Source organism: Beta vulgaris, chromosome 5, assembly GCF_026745355.1.
Source record: "Beta vulgaris subsp. vulgaris cultivar EL10 chromosome 5, EL10.2, whole genome shotgun sequence".
NCBI lineage: Eukaryota > Viridiplantae > Streptophyta > Magnoliopsida > Caryophyllales > Amaranthaceae > Beta > Beta vulgaris.
The window spans coordinates 41,335,160-41,359,503 of NC_079206.1; the positions used below are offsets into that span (position 1 = coordinate 41,335,160).

Here is a 24,344-nt window from a genome sequence, read left to right on the forward strand (position 1 = left end):
ATAAGCACGCGCCACATGTAAGGCTAGGATGAAGCCACGTGTCATCTTGGTAGCCCTTGATTTTTAGGCTACAACATTTTCCCCTCAAAAGAGGAAGTTACCATTTAGGCGCCAAGACGGTTGGTTTCCTCTTTTAACCAACTTGAATTGCCCTTCTTTTTTCAAAAAGTGGGCGCCATTTAGCCGGTCATACCAGGTCAACTCTCAGAGACAATGTGAATGCAACGGTTACTTTTTATCGGATGAGGGGGTCATTTTTACTTCTCTATAAATATGCCCCTTTATCGTTTCTGAAATCATTTTAACATCCTTGAGAAAATTTCTAGAGAGAGAGACTCCGCAATTTTTAGAGAGAGAAACTACTCCCGTCCAAGCTCTTGTGAACTGCTCCTTCATTCGTCCGAACCTTCAATTCGCCCTTGACATTCATCTGAACTTTCTCTTTTTTTTTTTTTTTTTTTTTTGCTGCTGGGCGAGTTCCTTCTTTGAAGGGCAGGTCGTCCAGATAAATGCGTGGACGAGGTCCTTCTTTATATCTGCAAAACGTCCTGAATTGCCCCTGGATGACTTCTCTCCATATGGGGCAGAACGTCCAGGATTGATTCTGGACGGATTCCTTCTTCGAAGGTCAGAACGTCCTGAATTGACCTCTGGACGAGCTCCCTCTTTGTGGAGCAGAATGTCCAACGTTTATTCTGGACGACCATCTTCTTCGAAGGACATAATGTCCTGGGATGCTTTGGACAAGCTCCTTCTTTGTGGAGCAAAACGTCCAGGGTTTATTCTAGACAGCCTTCTTCTTCGGTGGATAGAACGTCCTGGGATACTTTGGACGAGCTCCCTCTTTGTGGAGCAAAACGTCCAAAGCTGGCTTAGGACGTCTTCCTTCTTCAAAGAACATTGAGGATAATTTTGACACCTTCCTTTCTCTTCTCATCTTCTCTTTTGACTAACATTTTTTCTAATTTTTTCAGAAAAATCCCCCAATGTCCAAGGCGTTGGCGGAGAAGGCGGCCTCCAAAAAAAGACCGGCCACAACTGGTGAGGCACCACCACCCAAGAAATCCAAAGGCTTCACGGCCAAGAAGAAGAATCCCTCTCGGCCGGCACCTAAAGTGGTGATTTCTATCCCGGCTGAGGATGACTCTCCGGCTACAGAGGAGAGGGCTATGATTCCTTATGCCGGCCCCATCGACCAGACTCCTCCTCTTCAATCTGAGCAACCAGAGGCAATTGCTCAACTGGACGGGTCAGAAGCTAAGCCTGCTCAGCCGGACGCGGCTTTAGACGGATCGGCTTATACTGGGCCAGTCGCCAAGCTGGTAGGCCAGATGCCGGAGGCATATAGGACGACCTCCCGTTTTTCTGGTGAGTCTTATTACTCAAACATAGTTAGAACCTTGCGCGTTGGCGGGCGACCAATGAGTCCCTCCAACCATCAGACGACCGTTATACCCGTCCGAAATACTAACGAGTCACCTCTTTCAGATAAGGGAAAGGGAATTGTTGAGGAAGCTCTAGCCGGCTCTCCCACTCTTTCGGACGATGAGTCCTCGGCTGCTTTTTCGAGGATGACATCGGCCGATCGTGAGAAGCTCAAGCAGGAGCTTTTCAAATGCTTTCCTGAACCTTACATCCAGGGTTTGAGGGGAGCCTCATCAGAACATGTTGGCTACATGTCTCAACTGGCTGCGGAGGTAAACTTTTTCCTTTTTCTTGGACGCTTGAATTCTATACTTAAGATATTTTTTTTTTTATTTTGCAACCGTCCTGACACTTTTCGTCTTCCCTTTGACAGCTCTTCGCTCGCAGCTTTATTGTTATTGAAGACTGGGCAAGGCAGCTGAGGAAAGAGAACAAAAAACTCGTTACTGACGTTACCAAAGCTGCCAACCATGCCCAGTTTGCTATGGCCGAGCAGGAGTTACTGCATCAGCAGTCGAAGGTGGCCTGGGAAAAGCGGTCAACCGAGATGGAGTCCCAAATCAAGACTTATCTCCTCCGGCTGACCACTCTCTTGGACGAGAAGGATGCTCTCCAGGATGAGAGGAATGTGGCCTTGCTGGCCACAGCGGAACTCAGAAGAGAGAACCGCTATCTCCGAGGAAAGAAGCATGTGCTGAAGATGGAGCTTACGACTACCGAGGAGGCAGCCAAGGAGGCTATGAACGAAGTGATTGAAACTCCGAAAATCTGGGCCGTGCAGGCCTTTGAAATACTGGCCGAAGAGGAGGACATCCCTAGGTATGTTCGCCGGCTAGAATTTCAGGAGAGCCTGCACAAAGCTAACATTAAAGGGGAGGAACCCCCCGTCTTCCAGGAGTCTTCAGAAGATGAAGAGGAAGAAGAAGTTGAGGCCTAGGACGAAGAGAACAACACTCCTCCAGAAGCTTAACTTTTCCCATTCTCCATCTTGGGCGCAGGCCACTTGTACTTGTAGTTTTTATACTTATTTGTATTAAATTTCTTTCTGTACTTTTTAAACTAGTTTGTAATCCTTTTTATCATTTATGAAAGAGTTGTCTTTTTCTATCTTCAAAGCTTCATACTTTTATGCAATGGACACCTTGTTTTTGATCAATCATTTATGCCAAGTACGAAAATAACTCGTCCTAACACATTTTATCTGATCCAATGGCTCTCATTGGCCGAATATTTCAAAACATATTTCAAGACGTTTATCAGATGCCTAAGTTTCAAACTTATGAGTTTAAAAAATGTTAAGTTAATAACTTGTTCGGCCTGAATTTTGGCTGTCATTCGTCATTGAACAAAGACTTAGTTATTTTGCAATAAATTAGGTCTCTATATGCCCCCCTTCTTGGACGAAGAGGTCTTAGTGACCTTTCCTTGTTTCAAGAAGGAGAAAGACCATAATTTGCTTAATAATTTGGACGTTTTAGGAAGGTTATTGTAACCCGTCCATCTTCGTTAAATTGTGAAATAACTTGTTCCTTTACTAAGGTTGTTATTTCTAAGTATGGATTTTGGACGGAAAGTAGAATACTTTTACTAAGACGTCCTAATCCCAGTCGACCTTGTTTAGGAGATGTTTAACTCTTTAAGTAAACAAACTACTGGGCGATTCCATGTACTTATCCTTAAAACATGTTGGCCGATCTCCTAATAGAAGGTATTTTTACTTGCTGCTCTGTTTTACTAGTCAGCTTGGACGATAGTATGTACTTTTAACTAAAGCAAATAAACCAAACATGGAGACAGTCATAGGAGAGAAGTAGAGCTGTATTATATGAATTTTGTTTGACGGAGAGCCAATGTACATGTATACATTTCTACTTTTTTCATTGCGAGGTACTAAGAAAAGATTACACTTTCTCAAGATATATTAAACAAAGTATTTTTTCAAAATATCATAGTTCCACGTCTTAGGGCCGGATAGAACGATCGTCCATTCCTTTCAGACGAAAGGTGCCATTCTGAACTTCCTCGACGATTTTGTAGGGGCCTTCCCAATCTGGAGTGAGCTTGCCTAGCTCCTTGGCTCGACCTACTGCGTCCATTTTTCTCAGGACGAGGTCTCCTTTTTTTCAATGGCTGCCTAACAACTCTTTTGTTGAACTCTCTAGCCATTCTTAATTTGTAGAGTTGCATCCTTAGCAGCATTGCCCCTGACTTCAGGAACCAGATCTAAGGCCGTCCGGAGAGCAGCCCAGTTGGCATCTTCTGAGTACATCATCACTCGCAGAGTTGGTTCCTCAATCTCAATAGGGAGAACAACCTCTGAGCCATAGACGAGCATGAACGGAGTTTCACTGGTTGATTTTTTGGCCGTTGTTCTTATTGACCACAAGACCAATTGTAACTCTTCAACCCATAATCCCCTTGCATTATCTAGCTTCTTTTTTATTCCGGCCGACAAGATCTTATTAAAAGCTTCGACCTGCCCATTAGCTTGTGGTTGAGCCACTGCAGCAAAGTGAGCCCTGATTCCCTGATCGGCCAGCCATTAACGAAGCTTGGGTGTTTCAAATTGTGGTCCGTTGTCAAAGACAATGGACTGGGGCATACCAAACCTTGTGATGAGGTTCTTCCAGATGAACCCTTTGACGTCATTGGTGGTAATGCCTCTCATTGCTTCAGCCTCCACCCATTTTGTAAAGTAGTCGACGGCTACTAGTACGAACTTTTTCTGGCCGACAACAATAGGAAAAGGGCCAAGAATGTCCATTCCCCATTTAGCAAAGGGAAGAGGAAAGAGGACAGGAGTCAGGTAGTTGGACGGCTTCTGATATATGTTGCCATGCTTTTGAAAACTATCACATCTCTTGGCATAAAGCAGGGCGTCCTCTTTCAAGGTCGGCCAAAAATAGCCAGTCCTTAGAGCTTTTTCTCCTAACGCCTTCCCCCTAATGTGGGAAGCATAGGCTCGTTCATGCACTTCTTTCAAAACTGTCAATCCATCCTTCCTACTGATGCACTTAAGAAGAGGCCGGTTGAAGGATTTCTTGTACAGTGTTTCATTCCATAACTCGAACCACTTGTCCCTAGCCTTCACATACTTAGCTTCTAGGGGATCAAGGGGCAGCCGACCTGTCTTCTTATATTCAATAATAGAGCTCATCCATTCGTCTTCTCGGCTAAGAAACAGGACTTCCTTGGCATCGATGCTCTTGGCCGGCTTGACCTCCCAAAACACTGTTCTAGGCGCACCCCCCTCAGCGGAACTGGCTAGTTTGGAGAGAGCATCAGCTTGATGATTTTCAGACCTTGGTACTTGATCTAGGATGAATCGTTTCAATGTCTTTATTTCTTCTTTAATTAAACTCATGTACTTGCTCATAGAAGCCTCTTTGCATTCAAAGTCTCCATTCACTTGGCTGACCACCATCAGATAATCTGTTTTTGCCTCAATTTCCAAGGCTCTAGTCGCCTTGCACATCTTGATGCCGGCTAAGAGTGCTTCGTACTCTACTTCGATGTTTGAAGCCTGGAATTGAAATTTCATGGCGTATTCAAACTTGTACCCTTCCGGCGACTGGAAAATGATACCAACCCCACAACCATTGGCTGTGGACGATCCATCTACCATCAGAGTCCAATGCCCGCTTTCCCTCAGCCGGGTCTTGGATGTGCTCTACTATAGGCCGGGTAAGCTCTACAATAAAGTCTGCCAATGCTTGCCCCTTAATTTCTTTTCTGGGCTCGAACGACAAATCAAACATATTGAGCTCTACGACCCATTTCACATTCGTCCGGACGCATCCATTTTATGCAAAATTTGCCTTAACGGTTGGTCAGTGTAGACTAAAATACTATGAGCAAGAAAATAAGGCCTCAGCTCCGGCTGGCCATTACTAGTGCCAGACCGAACTTCTCTATTAATGAATACCTGCCTTCCGCGTCCTTTAGCACATGGCTAACAAAATACACCGGTATTTGCACTGAGTCTCTTTCAGCTAGGAGCACAACATTTACCACAAATGGGGACACGGCCAGGTACACATACAACTTTTCCCCCTCGGCCGGGCTGATTAGCCTAGGCAATTACCGAAGATGGTCTTTAACCTGCTGAAGCGCTTTCTCAGCTTCCTTTGTCCATTCAAACTTTGCATTCTTTTTTATGGTCGCAAAGAAGTGATGACACTTATCGCCCGATTTTGATAAAAACCGTCCAAGAGCAGCCAGACATCCCGTCAAACGCTGGACCTCCTTGATCTTGGACAGAGAGGTCATATTCAGAATAGCTTGAATTTTGTCAGGGTTGGCCTCAATCACCCGTTGATCGACCAAGAACCCTAGAAACTTCCCGGCTACCACGCCGAACACGCATTTCTGCGGATTGATCCTTAACTTGTACTTTCTCAAGGTGGTGAATGTTTCTCTTAAATCTTCCAAGTGTTCTTTCTCCTCTCGACTTTTGACGATCATATCATCAATATGAGCCTCCATATTTTTCCCTAATTGCGGCTGAAAGACAGTGTTGATGAGCCTCTGAAAGGTGGCCGGCGCATTCCTCAAGCCGAAGGGCATTCGAAGCCAGCCATACAACCCTTTTTCAGTAATGAAAGAGGTCTTATCCTGATCACCGGCCACAAAGGAATTTGGTGAAAGCCTGAATAGGCGTCCATGAAACTAAGCAATGCATGCCCTGCTGTGGAGTCAACTAGCCGGTCAATCTTAGGCAGTGGGAAGTTGTCCTTAGGACAAGTCTTGTTCAAATCTGTGTAATCAACACACATCATCCAAGTACCATTCGGCTTGGGAACCATGACCACATTGGCCACCCAATCCGGGTAATAGGTTTCGCAGATGAATTTGGATTTGAGCAGCTTCTGAACCTCTTGGTCAACGACCTGGTTTCTAGCTGGCCCTAGATGCCTTTTCTTTTGCAGGACTGGCTTCTGCCCCGACTCAATGTTCAACTTATGCACTGCAACTTCAGGATCTATTCTCGGCATTTCTTCCACAGTATAAGCAAAAACATCTTCAAACTCTCTCAGCAAAGCAACCAAGGCGTCCTTGGTTTCAGAACTTAGGACGGATCCAATCTTCAACGTCCTCTCCGGACGCTCTGGGTTTAAACAGATTTCCATTGGGCTCTCCACTAGCTCTGGACGTTCTAGTCCCAAGCTCATGATAGCCATAACTTCATCAGATGAATTCTTGTCTTCTTTAATAGCTAAACATCTCCTTTTCTTGCTGGGTAAGAGCCTGAACAGCTTGCCCTCTTGGAGAGGCTTTGTTTGTGCTTTATCTACCTTATGCTTCAACTCAATTATATGGCCTTTCACCTTTTCGGCCGGCTCTTCCTCTATGGCCTTTGGCCGCTCTGATTTCTCCTTCCATGATGATGGTCTCAAAGTAGTAAGATAGCATTCTCTTGCCGCCTGCTGGCCTCCATACAAAGACCCAATTTTCCCACTATCACACTCAAATTTTATGAGCATCAGGGGAGTAACAATGACGGCTTTGATATGATTTAAGGTAGGTCGTCCGAGGATGACGTTGTATGCTGTCAGATCTCGTACTACCAGGAACGTCACAAAAAGCGTTCTTGCAGCTTCTTTGTCTCCAATGCTGACGAGTAGGGTAACCGTCCCCATAGGATGAATTACCCCTCCGCCGAAGCCAATGATAGTATGATTAACAGGAACCAAATCATTTCCATCAAACTTTAATCTTGAAAGATAATCCACACTGATGATGTCGGTAGAACTTCCTGTATCAATCAGGATCTGTCTTACCCTGAGATTAGCAATCTTCATCTCTACCACCAGCGGGTCGTCATGAGGGGTTCTTATCTTTCCTCGATCCTGCTCACTGACCACTATCTTGGGGAAAGGATCGGCCTCAGCCTGATTTGTGAGCATTACCTGGCTGAGTTCCCTAAGATAATTTTTATGGCCGCGAGTTGTAGGACCTCCGGCTGCGAATCCCCCAGAAATTACCATTACCACGTCTTCATCAGTACTTTCATCATCTTTCCTTCTTCCTTGACGATTATCTTTCTTCTGGAATTTCCTTCCTGACGAGGGTAGATAAGAGTTCATTTTTCCCTTTCGGGCCAAATCCTTCAATGCTCTCTTGAGATGCTTGCACTCATTCGTCTCATGACCACAATCTTTGTGGAAATGACAGTACTTACTTTTGTCCCTATTTCTGTAGGGTGTCTTCATCTCTGCCGGCGCCTTCAACTGATGTTGATCCTTGATTTCCATGAGAATGGAATACTGATCTTTGTTGAACTCTATGGGCTCAACTGAGGCTGACGGTTCAGATCTCCTACTCCTCTTGGATGAGGTTGTCATCGAAGTCATCGCCCAAGTTTCATCTTTCTTAGGGAGATTCTTTTTCGGCTGACTAGCTTCTTCAATTTTCTTCGCCTCCGGCTGTTTTGCTTCGGCACAAATTTTCGTGGCATGGATTAAAGCTTCGACCTCTTTCAGAGCTTCTGTTAAGGTTGTTATCTTCTTCTTCACTAGATCAAATTTAAAGCGGCTAGGTCTTAGACCTCGGATGAAGGCGTCAAACGCCACTCCAGCATTCAGATCCTGGATATACAATGCTTCCAAATTGAACCGCTTCACATAACTCCTTAGGGCTTCCTTAGACCCTTGAACCACCTTTCCTAAATGCATGCTTGTCTTCTGTTCTTGACGGTTTGCCACAAAATGACTAGTGAACAATATACTAAGCTCAGTAAAATTATTCACTAAGTTAGGAGGAAGATTGTTAAACCACTTCTGTGCCACTCCTTTCAATGTGGCTGGAAAATTCTTACACCATGTAGCGTCAGCAACTCCCTGGACGTACATTTGGTGTTTGTATGCTGACAAATGATCGTTTGATCTGTTGTACCGTCAAAAGGTTCAATCGTCGGAAGCTTAACCTTTGGGAATGGGGGGGACTCCATGATTCTGACCGTAAAGGGAGTCGGCCAATCAATCCTAAGTGCCCCGGCATGTCCCTCAGTGGGTATGTGCTCCCGGTGATATTCCTTAAGGACGGGGTTTGAGGAGGTATTGGCGACGGCTTGACACCTGTACACCATAGGCTGTATCACTGTTTTTTATTGCCTTGGCTGAATAGCCCAAGGTCCATGACTTCTTGCTGCTGTCTTAGATGGAACTCTCAATGAAGGATCCTTCATGTAAGGAGTAGAACCTGAGGCTAAACGCTGAAAAGCAGCAGCCCTCTTGGCCTCCAGATACTCCCTAGCATCTGTCTCCATCTTGTGACCAGTGGGAGGAATATTTTCTCCTGGACGGACTACCAGATTCTAGTCCATCTTCCTTCTTGGCTCACTGACAACTGCCTGTTTTCCCTTAGAAGGTGGCCTGGTCAACTCTGGCCGTGGTGGCCGGCTGGTTCCTGGACGACCTTCTTGAGACTTTCCCTTGAGAGGCTCAGCGACCTCCCTCCCTGGGCTAATCTGAAAGAACAGCATGTTGTTCTTAATTTGCTCCTCCATAACAGCGGCCATTCTGGTCTGGAAGTCATTTAAGACAGTTTCCAGGTGACCAGCTGTTACTAGACGGTCAAGATTCTCCTGATGAGGGGTCCCACTTCTTCCCTCGAGATGAACGGCAGCATGGTGCATGTCCCGTCCTCGGGGTGGCCTCTCGTCATCCACCGTATCCTTTACTTGGATTCTAAAGCTTCTATTCCTTGCAACGTTTGATGAGTGGCAAACAGTCATTGTTGCGTCTCCCCACAGACGGCGCCAAATGTTACGTAGTATGAAACTAGTAATTTAATACAGCAACTCCCAACAACAGGTTCTTAATTTGGAGACTCGTGTAACAATGATTGGATTCGAATCCCGATACTGAGCTCCGACTAGCCACCTGCAAAAAAGGGACCACCCTCGAGGTTTGGGTGGTATTTCCCCCTCCGACACTTAAGTCAGATATCAGGGATATGAAGGAACTTTTAGAGAGAGAAAGTAGAGAGAGAGAGAGAATTTATGGCAGAATAAAGTACTATGCTCTGAAAAACGTACCTTTCCCCTGATTTCAAGGACTATTTATACTGTTTGAAATGACTGATGTACCTTGATGTCACCCTAATTTGGGAGCATCTGATTGACTAAGCAATAAAATGGTGACACGTGGCAGGTGTTGATTGGTCAGTACACCTCACCTTTATGCAGGGATAGAAGTTGCTCTAGCTGGGCCTGAGTACAAATTTGGGCCATAAGAGTGGTTCTAGTACATCTTTTTCCTCAGAAAGGTGTACTTTAGCCCACATAATCTTCTGACCCATGTACTTTACCTTCATAAGCACGCGCCACATGTAAGGCTAGGATGAAGCCACGTGTCATCTTGGTAGCCCTTGATTTTTCAGCTACAACACTTCCAATTATTCTTCATGGGAACAAAATGAGCAGACTTGGTAAGACGATCCACAACAACCCAAATCATATTATTCCCCTTTGGTGTTCTCGGAAGTCCACAAACAAAATCCATTGAGATCGAGTCCCATTTCCATGCAGGAACTTCTAAAGGCTGAATCATCCCTTGAGGCCTCTTGTGCTCACCCTTGACCTTCTAAAAAGTCAAGCATCTCGAGACATACTTAGCAACATCCGTCTTCATATGAGGACACCAAAAAGTCTGCTTGAGATCCTTGTACATCTTATCCCCTCTAGGTGAACTGAATACTGCACCGAATGAGCTTATTCTAAGATTTTTCCTTCAACTCAGGAACATTAGAAACACAATATTTCCCCTTGAATCTCACACTTCAATCCTTAGCCACTGTGAAATTAACATGCTCATTAGCTTGCTTGTCCTTTAAGAACTGATCCAGTACTTGTGCTTTTTTGATCTCATCATACAAATTGGGTCGTATCATAAGAGAGTTAAGCTGAGCTCCCAATTGCACTATCTCCACATCAAGATTATGAAATTCCTCTCGAAGAGGATTCATTGAACGCATGGTCTGCGAACAGTGAGAGGATTTTCCTACTAAGTGCATGTGTGTAAACATAAGCCTTACCCTCATGGTATTTGAATCTCCATATCATAATTTTTGATCTGTTCTAACCATCTCCTCTGCCTCATGTTCAGCTCTCTCTAAGTGAAGATGTATTTCATACTCTTATGGTTCGAAAATATCTTGAATGATTTGCCAAGAAGATAATGACGCCAGATCTTAAGTGCAAAGACAACAACTACCAACTCAAGATCATGCGTCAGATAATTCAACTCATGGTTCTTCAGGTGCCTAGAAGCATAAGCAATAACCTTTTTATCCTGCATACGCAAACAACCAAGACCATTCTTCGAAGCATCTGTGAGTACTTCATACTCAAGGTTTCCATCAGGTAAAGTCAACACAAGAGCTGTGGTGAGACGCTCCTTCAAAATCTAGAATGCCTTCATACAATATCATCCCAATGCAACCTAGTATCCATTCTCATCAATGCAATCAACGACCGTGCTATTATTGAGAAGTCCTTCACGAACCTCCTATAGTAAATTGCCAAGCCTAAGAAAATGCGAATCTGAGTCACACTCTTTGGGGTAGGCCATTTCTGAAACAGCTTGGATCTTTGATGGATCAACTGAGACACCCTCTAGAAATGATACGACCAAGTAATTTAAATCAACTTTCTCCAGCCAGAATTTGCACTTGGAAAACTTAGCATATAACTTATGCTCCCTCAAAACCTGCAGAACAGTGTGAAGATGCTCTTCATGCTCACTGGTATCCTTTGAATAGATCAGTATATCATCTATGAGCACCACCACAAACTTATCCAGGTACGACCTGAAGACTCGATTCATCAAGTCCATGAGCACTACTGGAGCATTAATCAACCCAAAGGGCATAACTGTAAACTCATAGTTCCCGTAGCGGGTTCTGAAAGTCGTCTTAGGAATGTCATTCTCTGCAATACGAAGTTGATAGCATCCAGATCTCAAATCAATCTTAGAGAAAACTCCAGCTCCCTTCAGCTAATCGAACAAATCATCTATTCTTGGCAAGCTAAGGGGTACTTGTTTTACACTGTACCATTGTTTAGATCTCTGTAATAAATACATAAGCGAAAACTCCCATCCTTCTTTTCCACAAATAAAACAGGAGCACCCCATGGAGATACACTAGGTCGAATGTAGCCCTTATCAATCAACTCTTCTTAATCGAGCCTTAAGTTCTTTCATATCAGTAGTCGCCATTCTGTAAGGAGGCTTAGAAATAGGTTCAGTTCTAGGCATCAAGTCAACACTAAACTCAACGTCACGTCTCGGGGGGGGGGGGATAGCGGGAATTTCATCATAAAATACATCTACAAAGTCATTGGCAATTCGAACATCTTCAACATGTGGCTCTGACTTACTAGTGTCGTGAACATGGCACAAGTACATTGGACGACATCCCTTCCTCAAATAGGATTCCAAAGTCAAGGAAGAAATGATTTTCAAAGAAGACCCTCTATAAAAATCATGAACTCTACTAGGACCAACTATAAACACCTTTTGTTTCTCACAATCTCTCTTGGCTTTATGCTTGCTAAGACAGTCCATCCCTGAAATTCCATCAAAATCATGCAAAGGAAAAGCATTCAAATTAGCTACTAGGGTGGTACTACCAAAAATGATAGGGACATCTGGATATGAATTATTACAAGTTATAATCACACCAGAAGGAGTAGAGATGTCTACATCCACTAGTAAAGAATTGTTAATTTGCATCGGATCTGGGACCATTATTCGCGTTGGACATAGGTCTAACAGCACAGGTCTCGATGCAAATCAAGGATACAAGATCTGCATCAGATAAGGACATGAGGCAGATGATTAGCTATTTGTGTCAGACCTTGCTCTACATGTGACGCATACATGACCCCCTGCATCCCATAGACATTTGCGTCTTGGATGAGTGTCGCATGCTGAGCGATGTGCGACACAAATGGTGTATCATCTGCGTCGCACATTGCTCAGCATGCGACGCAGATGAGAGACGCGTAGAAACCCAGCAAGCCCTAGGCCAATCATTTACGTCACATATAGTGCAACATGTGATGCAAATGTTGTACCATATGCGTCGCACATTGCTCAGTATGCGACGCAGATTGGCGACGCACAGTTGCCCACCAACCCCAGGCCAATCATTTGTGTCGCACATAGTGCAACATGTATGCGACACAAATGTTGGTCATCCGCGTTGCATGTGGCACAATGTGCGACAAAAATGATTATTTTTTGGTTTTTTTTCATATACTAAATGTAACGCCCCAACAAATAACATAACCTTAATCGTCAGCGGAAGCATAACTTAAGCTTGTGGGTTATGGCCCACAAATAAAATAATAGCCTAAAATTGAAAATTCACTATACAATTACTCATCGTAAAATAATACTTGTTTATCCATCGTACAAAATATCCGGAAACCTCATAATTTTCATGCATAATCTCCATAACGCAGTCTATTAGTGATCCACAACTGTTCTTCCATACCTAAAACATAAAACAAAACGTCGTGAGCCGAGGCTCAGTAACATACTACTCTAACAACATAAATTCATTTCACATCATTTTATTTATAAACAAGGAGGAGAGAATAAGTAAAACCATTTCACAAATTATCATAACATGTTACATTATCTTCTTTATCATGTTTATCATCATATATCTTTTACTTTGGTAACTTGGCTCGTACAACAGAAGGGACGTCTCCCCAGAACATAGTAACATCGTAAACGGAAGACAACCACCCGAGGACAAAAGCCCTCACTAAATGGAAGGTGGTGTTATTTCCCAAAACCCGAGGACAATAGCCCTCACTAAACGGAAGGTGGTTAACCGACTAGAAGGTACGTGCACGACCTAGGATAACGGAATACTTACCAAGAACCGTTTTTCACTTGAATTAATCATGTTCCATTTCTTTTAAGCATATCATCATCATCATGAATAATTATATTCTTTTCATTTCATCCATAACATCATCATCATCATTATCTCATAGCATCATACCATCATAACCATCATAAAACATTTCATTTATTGCAATCCATATATAAAACATACTATTAATCATGATCATAAAACATACTTCGAAGGGGAATGCGGGTGTTAGCGGTAGACGTTACCTGAATTCTTGCTTACCAACCTTGATAGCCGGGGGAGGCTTATAATATCCTTATCTTCTTTAATCTATTCAAGAATAATTTTTTTAAAGAATGTTTCATTAATTAGCTTTTAAGCCTACATATTAATTGGCGCTTATTAAGGTCATAACATTCATTATAACATCGTAAAGAGATCTCATTAAAGGTCATTATTATCTTAGTCGTTAATAACTTCTTATGGTGATTCTTTAAACCACTAAATAGGTGAAATAGCTCCGTTAGTTATACTTTTAAAATTATCAAAACATTAAATTTATATTAATACATACTACCTCTGTTTTTATTTAGTTGCAATATTCACCTTTTTGCACAAACTCTAAGAAATGAGAAAAGAGAGTATAATTAATCCACTTGCCCCTGAACTAGTACTGTAATTAAATGGGGAGAGTAGGTGAAGTAAGGGTAGTATAGTCAAATTATCCCAAAAGCTTTTTTAAAAAGGAAAATGTTGCAACTAAATTGTTGCAACTAAATAAAAACAGAGGTAGTATTATATAAAGATTCAAAAATATATTATTATTCGAGTTCATAGTTAATCACCAATTAATTGTCTATTATTAAACTAACTAAGTTTCTTACTATACTAGAACCATTAGCATTATTATAATATTATTTAATCACTTAAAACTAATAAATCAAGCTATCTTCTTATTATAAGTGAATTTAAGTATTAGTGAAGTAATAGTAACTTAAACTCAAATTACAAATAACAAGCTTATTGAATTAGTTTTAATTAACTCAAACAACTTAGTTACTAGGAATTATAGCCCAAACATAGTTTTAGGAAATAAGTTAGGTGATTTAATTAAACTAACTAAACCACTCCATACGACAAGTTCAAATATCTTTTAGCCCAACAACAATATAAATCAGATTTGTGACCACTTTAAGTTTTAGTCTAAAAGTATTATCCTACGCCCAAACTAATATAACAAATAAAAGAACTAAACTTGGGCTTAGATTATTAAACTTAAGAAATCAGATATTCTTTAAAATAAACAAAAGAATGTCGTTACCTCTGCTTCTTGGAGCAGGGACGACAGTGCAGCGAGGCAGGGAATTCCGGCTCCGGTGGACGGCAGCCAGCAGCGGCGTTGGCGACAAGAACGACGGTGCGACGGTGGAGCAAAGGTCTTCGGTTCTGCGCGGTGCAACAAGGCACGAAGAAGAGCGACGAGAGGGAGGAAAGGACGCGAGAGCGCGAGTGGAGCTCCGGCGAGCTGTGCCGGTGGCCGTCGAGCAACGACCGAGGCAGGGGGTCGACTGAGTGCGGTGCAGGCTGGTGTCGCGCGAGGTGGTGCTGTGGGGGCCCCGAAATAGAGGAGAGAGAGAGAAAAATTGGGGTTTCTTTGGGTCACGTTTTTCGGTGAATTGTCGACTGAAAATTGTGGTGTTTGCATGGTGGTTCGCAGGTGGTGGTGAAGTAAGAGATGAGAGGAGGAATCTTGTACAATTGTTGTGTTCTTGGTGATGGATTTCATGGCCATTTATAGAGAGATTAAGAACACTAAATCAGTGGTTGGGAAGGAAGGAGTAAATATTTTTGAATTTCTAACTTGAGGAAGCTAAGAAGATGGATTAGTGGCAGAGGAAAAGAATGGAGAGTGGTGGCATGTGTGCCAAGTGCTCATGGATAAGTGAGGAAGAAGGTAAGAGTGTTGACCATGGAAGCTTTTCTCTTCTTCCTTTTTATTTTGTAACCAAAAATTAGAAAATTTGCTCCACACTTTCACTCTAAATGTGGCTTTGTAAGATTTTGGTGAAATGTTGAAATTTTGTGCTCTAGTGATCTAACAACAAAAACTAACCTTCTTGTTTAATTCATGAAATCGAACAATATAAATTATCGTCACATTGATATTAACATTTTTAAGTGGGTAAACTTTATGTCGAAATTCTATATTAGTTTTACTGTATTTTGCTTAGTTAGTGAAACGATAAAATAAAATATATTTTAACCACTTATTATAATTAATTATTTACTTAAATACGTTTAAGTTTTTTATGATATTACACTAAACCTCAAGCTTTAAAACTAAACGAACATTATATTAATAATTATGAGCTGAAAATTCGGTAATCTCCTTTGTAATTTGGACAACCCAAGAAATCGTTTGGAAAATTTTGCATATAAAACCAAAAACCTGTTTGAGTAATCTTAATCAAGCAACCAATGTTGCAATCAAGCAACCAACAAGGTTCAGTCAATAAAATATTGTTCAACCTACAAATACATACACTAACTAGTTAGTTTGCTGCTTCTTCGACGACCCGTACAAAGTATTGCGCAAAAAGTTCTTTGAGGTCGTTGATCTCAGCTATGGAGTATGACTCAAGACTTGGTGGAAAAGCCTAGAAATTTATTTAATTAGTTAATATACTTTAAAATTTTATAAGTATAACTAACAAATTGACATATACCTGATACAAATTATTTAAATCATAGTGGAAGCGAATGATATGAAGCATGTATCACGAAATAACCGCATTTCTCTCCTCCCGATTGTTGAGCACACTATACCAAATTTAAGATATATATATCTGAATCGGAAAAAAATCCTAAATAGAATTATAAAATGTGTATCAAATACAAAACCATAAGAGTTTTACCCACATAGTTATCCAAGATAATTTTTTTCCTTTATTGGATCCTTCAAGGCTCATGAATTTTGTATATGCAATAAGTACAAAATTTTTGTAATAATTAATTACTATAAATATTTATAAATTATTTAAAATATCATAAAATGCATGTAAACTTATTAACATGTATAATAACTATGAACTTACGTATTCAGCGGTATCTTGATAGCTAAGGATCTATCTCTCTGAAGCAAATCAAATATATATACCGCTTCCTTAGATAGACAAATGACAAGAAGAATCCAATATTCCCTAAGGCATGAAGCAAAATGTGATGTTCATATGTATAACCACAAGTTCATAAAGATAAAACAAAGTAAATATTAGTTTAACTAACATACTTCTGAATATATGAACAAAGGATGTCACGCATATGTCGATTCGCTTTCATTGAACTTGTCATATAGTTGATCACCACATCTAGTTGATTGCTTATCATGGTCGCCGAAATCATACTTGGACGCATGAAACCAATATTATTATCTCTTCAATCTCCTGTCTCAAGTACCTACACTCCAAATACTTATAGATAGGAGAAACAATAAAGATAAATATCAATGTTAATTAGTTTAGAGTTTGAGAAATTTCACATCATAAATACTTGAAAAATGGATACATTAAGGCATGCTCCCGTGAGAAGTTGAAAAACATCTTGTCGTGAGAGAATGATCATCTGATCTCTATCATAGTCGAAGACGGTACCCTTCATAACTTGCATATTAAAAGGCTGATCTGAGGGTTGTTGGAAAATATTCAGTTTATATCCTTGACAATATCACCCATATCATCCAGTGACAAGTCAATAAAAGGTTCTATGTGCCTTTGTGCAGACTCATCGGTGCAAGGATCACTACCAACTTTTTTTTTCTTCTTTTTCTTCTTCATGGCACCTTCTTTAGGTATATGTTCCTTATTTAATTAGAATTCTTTTAAATTAATATTATATATGTATATAGATTATTTCATATATAAATCAAGATTAGTTAGTATACAAAATAAAGATAGCTTGGTATAAATAAATATTTCTTAGTATATAAATCAAAATATTAAACATAAGTTACCTGATTATCCAAGTCTAAAAATACCAACTCTTTCGGCCATTCTATGAATGAGCCCTCAACTTGATTAAGTTTCATGATGTATGGAGTAGGTAGTGGAACTAGAGCATCTGCATAGTTCGGAAAAAAATCATCAACACTCACTTTCACGGCCGTAAGATGTGATGATGACTCCTTTTGTGGATGAACGGTACTGTTGTAGCCTAAAGATTAGCAGCTCTAAGTAAGACAGATGGAATTATCTGGGTCGTCCACGTGTCCATTGCTTATTGAAGAAAGAACAAGGCCAAAAGGAAGAATTGCTAATGTACAAATCTCAATTTGAGGAAGTACCAGCCCACCCTTCTGGCCTGGTTTGTACTTGGGTTCAGAGTCCCAAAAAGGCACTTGTATAAAGTTGGATGATGTGTACTCTCCAATAAATGGTTTCCACGTGTCATGATTACATTGCTTAACTAATCAGGTGCCCCCAAATAAGGGTGACCTCAGGGTACAATAACTATCCCAAACACTATAAAGAGTCCTTGAAATCAGGAGAAAGGTAAGTTTTTCAGAGAAGTTTACTATTACTCTGCCATAATTCTCTCTCTCCACTTTCTCTCTCTAAAAGTTTCCTTTACTATTCTTGATACCTGACTTATGCTTCGGAGGGGAAATACCACCCAAACCTCCAGGGTGCTTCCCTTTTTGCAGGTCCGGGATATCTTAATCAAAAACATTGTTGCACAAGTCTCTAGTTGAAGAACCAGTTGTTGGAATAACAGTATATTTACGAGTTAAGAGCTACGTAACATTTGGCGCCGTCTGTGGGGAGACGCAATAATTACTGATTGTCACTCATCTAATGTAGCTAGAAACAAAAGCTTTGAATTTCAAGTAGAGGATACGGTGGATGACGAAAGGCCACCACGAGGAAAAGATAGGCCCCCGACTGTTGTGAATCTCTCTGGACGAAGTAGGAAGCCTGTCATTCAGGAGAATCTTGAGCGCCCAGTGACAACTCCTCATCTAGAAAACGTCTTGAATGACTTCCGGACTAAGATGATTGTTGTTGTTCAGGAGCAGATCAAGAGTAACATGTTGTTTTTTCAAGTTAATTCAGATCCAGCTACTGTCAATCCTCCAAAGGGACATTCTCAAGAAGATCGGCCAGGACCAAGTAGGCCTCCTCATCAGGAAGTGTCTAAACGACTAACCGAAGGAAAACACCCGGAGGTTAGTGACCAACAGAGGAAGATGGACTGGAAGTTTCTCCAAACTCAAGACAACATGCATCTAACGTGGTCATAAAATGGGGACAGATGCTAGAGAGTATTTGGAAGCAAAGAAGGGCGCGGCTCTGCTGCGTTCAGCCTCAGGATCCACCCCCTATTTAAGGGATCCTCCGTTGAGGCTGCTGTCCAAGACTAAGGGAAGAAGTCTAGGACCCTCTGTTGTTCAGCCAAGACAGGAGAAGACTGTATTACAACCTATGGTGTGTAAGCGACCAGGCCTCGCAAACACCTCCTCTAACCCAGTATTGAGGAAATGTCGTCGGGAGAACATACCCATTGACACTACAAAAAAAACTACATATAGAGGCAATCCAAAATTGCATCTAAATATACATCTGTAGCCTCTAATGGTGTTTAGAAGCAATTTTCTCGCTGCCTCTAATTAGTCCGTCGCTAATTCTAGGTTGCCCCTAATGCCACCTTTTAGAGACAGACAAGTTATGTTGTTGCTAATTCTTGGTTGCCCCTAATGCCACCTTTTAGAGACAGACAAGTTAAGGTGTTGCTAATTGTTGGTTGCCCCTAATCCCACCCTTTTGAGGCACAAAACTTGAATTGTTGCTAAAGCCACTTACATTTAGAGGCGACCACCAGGCAGTCGCTAATTATAGGTTGCCTCTAATGCCATATTTTTGGGGCACACATGTTACATTGGTGATTAGACCATTTATATTTAGAGGCAACCATAAGTTTGTCTCTAATTTTAAGTTGCATCTATTGCTTAGTTTTTGGGGCACACAAATATTGTTTCTAAAACCACTTATGTTTAGATGCAACTATAAATTTTGTCACAGATTATATTTAGATGCAATTACGTTTCATAGGTTCAAAAAACATTTTTGTACATGTTGCTCCTAATTATATTTAGATGCAACTGTAAAATTTTATAAAATAGCTTTTTAGATGCACCAAATTTTTATAATGATATTTAATAATAATGCTACGTAATTTTTAATATTATTTATTTATTTACTTATTTTGCATAATAATTCAGAAAATTAACTAAATGGAAGAAAGAAATTATATATTATCAAAGAAAGAAATATGCATTTATATAAAAGTGACCACTATACACAATCCAAAATAATATCCATAGATGGTGAAACATAATAACCTAGAAAGTTTTAACATAATCATTCCCATATTCTAAGGAGCCAAAATCTAAGTAACTTAAGCTATATAATAGAGATGCACCATATCTGCCAATCTGTTCCAAAAAGTATGTGCCCAAAAAATCTCCTAAATATGCAACTGCTGTACATCTTCACTAATAGTTATAAGCCGGGCTTAGTAATACCTGTAACCTCGTCGTCACTAACACTAGTATCACTAACAATCTCTATGATCTGATATTCTTCGCTTTCATAAGCTAGAGCAGAATATCCATCCCCTTTCAAGAGCTCTATGAGATGATCATCACTGTTTTCACTTTCACTGTCCTTATGTATGTCTTCTTGGTCAAAGATCATGACCCCGTTGTTCGTCCTCTTCCTGTAAGACCTTCTTCTAGGAGCAACCAATCCTGAGTACAAACAAAAAGATCCAGCATTAAAATACAGAAATAACATATATAATAAAAAGACAAATCACTGTACAAGCATGAAACCACACAAATAGATCACCCAACTAGCTATGACTTCTAATATCAACTCAAATCTTATAATCTAGCATTCCTTGTAAAGATTTCAGATAAACTGAACATTCCACCAATACTTGCAGCAGCTATTAGAAATACAATGCTGCAACATAACAGTGAATTTAAATCCTTAAAATCCTTAATCTCGAATGTCGAACCATGAGTTATATGATAAAGCCAAAAACCATCCTACATTCAGCAAAATCACACACATTTGGGAACTTAAATTATCAACTACTACCTGGAAACACCAACAACTGCAATCAGAAAATTAAACCAACCATTGCCTAACAACTTAATCGAAGGGATCATATTGTCACACTCCTCACTTACACTTCTTAACTCAGGATATAATCTCCTATCCACAGGGGATACTGATGAAGAGATCAAAGAGAAAACATAATGTAGAAATGGAGTATTGACCTTGTAGAAGTGTAAACTGAAGGAGCATGATGGTCTTTCCGGTTTGGTGGAAACTAAAATGTGTAAATTTGTTTTAATGTTGGTACTTTATTTCGATTCTCTAAGGATCGTTTTCATTTTGTCCCTGCTGTTCTGTTTCCTATTTGAAGCATATGTTACAGTTCAGTGTAAATTGAATAGCTAAAAACATTTTTATTTGTGAGTAAATTATCTCACATCTGAAAACTTTCTTTTAACTACAGTTGTCTAAATAAAACATTGCTCTTTTGTAGCTTACTGGAACTTATGATTCATTTGCAATTACAAGAGACTACAGTTGAATAACTAGAGTTGAACTTATGATTCATTTGCAATTACCGGAACTTATAATGTGTAAATTGAATAGCTAAAAATATTGCTCTTTTAACTACAGTTGTCTAAATAAAACATAACTACAGTTCCACATTTTGAGAAAATGTTGTACGACCAAGGGCAGTTAGTTAATGTTTATCTGGATGCATTTGCAATTACAAGAGACTTGCAGTACTCAAATGTTGTGAGGGATGTTCTTGATTACTTAAGGAGAGACATGATAGGGCAAGAAGGAGAAATTTTCTCTGCAGAGGATGCTGACAGTGCAGAAACAGAAGGTGCAGCAAGGTTTATTTTTCACAATAACTCTAGGAGATCTAAAAACTTAAAGCAGAAAAAGGTCACAACTTTCAGAGGTTGAAGCATATATATATAGGAAAGAAACTCAAAGGTGTTCACGCAGGACTGCAAGACGTGCTTTTTCATATTGCAATTTCACTTCTCCAGCTAGTCCTAATACAGCAGCCAGAAAAGACAAAGAAACTTACAAAAATAAAACAACAAATCCATTTAAGGACAAATGTTATAGGTCATCATCATAATTAAATCAAACAACAATTATATCAACTATATAAATAAGATGCTAAACATGGTATTGAAACTTAGAATGATGCATAAAGAACACGCTTATTTCCCCCTTGATCCCAAAAATTAACTTCTGGAGGTCAAAGCAAAACATAGAATTACTTGGATAAAGGCATCATCAATTTGCCAAATATACTTCAATCAACTATATATATATCAAGACTAGATAAGAACCCTTACAAGGACAATTTGGAAAACTAGATCAAAAATCATAGTCTTTCTGAACTTGGGAACAGTCATAAGTTCAGAACGTTAATTCAAGTTATAAACTTCTGAAGCAGATCCTTTGATGAGTCGCTTAAATTCTTAGTAGACAAGAGGTTAACAACAACAACAACACAACAACAACAACAACAACACCAACAACAACAGCAACAACAACAGCAACAACAACAACAACAACATAATAATAATAATAATAATAGAATTAAAGGGACGTAATTAGACCTTCTGATTTGAAAAAAAAAATATTATTAATAACTAAATTGAACCAAAAAAAATACTTTATACCTTCAGAATCATCAACCATCTTCTCCTTCCCCTTACTTCCAGCCGTAATTTTCGGGGATGAAACCCTTGCTTTCTTGCGTTCCTTTTCGTTGACCAGTTCGTCCCCTTTGCTGGAAGGGCACAAACAATTTGCCTACCTTCTGCAACCTCTTCTGCAATGTTCGCATGACTTTGTCGAAAGCTGCTTTGGCAAATACACTCATGAATGGCGTTGTTGATTCGGTTCCCCTCAAAGAAAGATAAAAATCAAGGAATTTTCTTTCACTGATATCTCGAAACAAAGTTTCAACCATGCTTTTCGTTGTGGATCTTGTTCAATTTCATAAGCAATTTTTAATGGTGTTAAATCTACCATTTTTGGGTGTTTTGGGGTTAGGTTTACCGGAAAAAGGGAAGGGATTGGTGTTGTACAGGACCGAAGAGTGGAGGAGGCCGAAGGGAAGGGAAGGGAAGAACCGGAAAAGAGGATGGGGATTAGGGTTTAATGGGAATTAATTAAGGGGTCATATAGTTGGTTTGGCAAAGGGAAGGGGAGACGTTATTAGCAGGTTTGTTTCGTTAAGGCGGGAATCTAATTCGAATTAAAAAAATTTCCCTCCTTATGTTTTTTTTATATCTTTGATTTTTGTGTTTGAAAAACTTTGAAATTATACCGTAAATAATTTATAAGATTTTAGAGAATTTTTATATTTTCTTTTTTATACAACAGATATTTAGTCTCGGGAAAAAAATATTCATTTATTGTTCCTTATGAAATAAAGGACATGTTCTCTTTCGTATAAAACAGCTGAACTGAACTGAATTGAATTGAAATTGTATTAAATTGAATTGAATTAAATTCAATGTAATAAATATATAAATAATATTCAAACAATAATAATATGAATATTAAACAATAATTATAATGATAAATAATAATAATGAATAATAATAGTTTTTTGGATATTTTTAAATGATAGTTATAAATAAATAATATTAATAATCATAAATTAATAATAATAATTAATGATAATAATGATAATTGCATCATATAAAAACCGTTTTGACGCGATTTTATTGGTTTATGAGATAAAAAACATGGGTTTATGTGTGCTTTTGACCTAAACCATGTTCATCCTAATAATAATAATAGTAATAATAATGAGTAATAAAGCTACAATAAACAAAATAATATATAGAAACAACAACAAAAACGATAAGAATAATAATAATATTTAACAAAATGGTTATATAAAAGATTGGAGATGAACTGAACTGAACTGATTGGAGCTGAGTTGAACTGAAATGAACGAAACTAATATATACTTGGAGCTGAACTGAACTGAACTGATTTATGCTTAACTCAACTGAACTGAAAATTAGTTGAGGAGACAAGGCCCTAAGATAAATTTCTGCACGATCACATACACGTTGTCATAATATTGGCAACAATTGAATATTTTCAGAATTTTCTATTTGAAGCAAATAATGCATGTCATCACCGATCACTTCTTAACAAAGACTAAATTTATTGATTTATATTTATTATGAGCATAACTTGCCAATAACTCTGTTATGAAGATTGTATTAATAACTCACCAAACTAATTTATCGACACATGAAATGTCTTACCCTAATAAATTGATCGATTTGATTGAGTCATGAGTGAAAGTTAACCAATTAACTTGTGCATAAATATTCATCATTGTACTGGCTCCATTTAAACTTCTTTGCTGTTTTGATTGTGGTTTGAATAATTACCGCCTATAATTCTATAGCCTTTGATGAGGAGCTTAATATTATTGTCATGTCTTCTATATTTATGCACCAAATTAGGTTCATTCAAAGATGGAGCGAGGTTGTTGGTGGTAGCCCGGTGTAGTTGGCCTAATCATACGAGGATGGTAAATCCGAGGGTCAAGGGTAATTGGAAGATTTTGCTTTTAACGAGCGGTTATGATGGTGTTGTTTCACATCTACGTACTAGGTAATTTCAAGGTGTTGGAATTAAGAATTGGAGATATACTCCCTCTGTTTCAAATTATAAGGCATTTTAGCTAAAAAGTTTCGTTGCATAATATAAGGCATTCTACAATACCAATGTAAGATTAAATGTAATTTTATACTATCAAGATAAACTTATAGGTTATTTTGTATTATCAATATAATATTTAATGTCAATTCCTATTACCCATGCAAATCCAACTAAAATGAACTACATTCTTAATTTGTGTGCAAAAACCTCAAACGACTTATATTTTGAAACGGAGGGAGTATATTTGAG

General features: G+C 39.4%; 1 protein-coding gene across 1 annotated transcript; it reads right to left on the reverse strand.

The window, feature by feature from the left end:
* Nucleotides 1–2,641: 2,641 nt before the first annotated feature.
* LOC109136568 (uncharacterized) lies at nucleotides 2,642–5,050 on the reverse strand. The gene is made up of 3 exons (XM_019252785.2): nucleotides 4,142–5,050; nucleotides 3,635–3,952; nucleotides 2,642–2,689 (listed from the first exon to the last, which is right to left on the reverse strand). The coding sequence occupies exons 1-3, from the start codon at nucleotides 5,048–5,050 to the stop codon at nucleotides 2,642–2,644; spliced, it is 1,275 nt and encodes a 424-aa protein (XP_019108330.2).
* Between the last annotated feature and the right edge of the window lie 19,294 nt (nucleotides 5,051–24,344).

Bases quoted from the DNA above. Each gene is read 5' to 3' on its own strand.
- LOC109136568 (XM_019252785.2), bottom strand. From the start codon at position 5,050: ATGGTAGATGGATCGTCCACAGCCAATGGTTGTGGGGTTGGTATCATT. The intron at 3,953-4,141 runs GTACTAGTAGCC...CTGGCCGATCAG, and splicing joins TTGTCGGCCAGAAAAAGTTC to GGAATCAGGGCTCACTTTGC. The intron at 2,690-3,634 runs GTCAGGGGCAAT...TTTGAAACTTAG, and splicing joins CCTTAGATCTGGTTCCTGAA to GCATCTGATAAACGTCTTGA.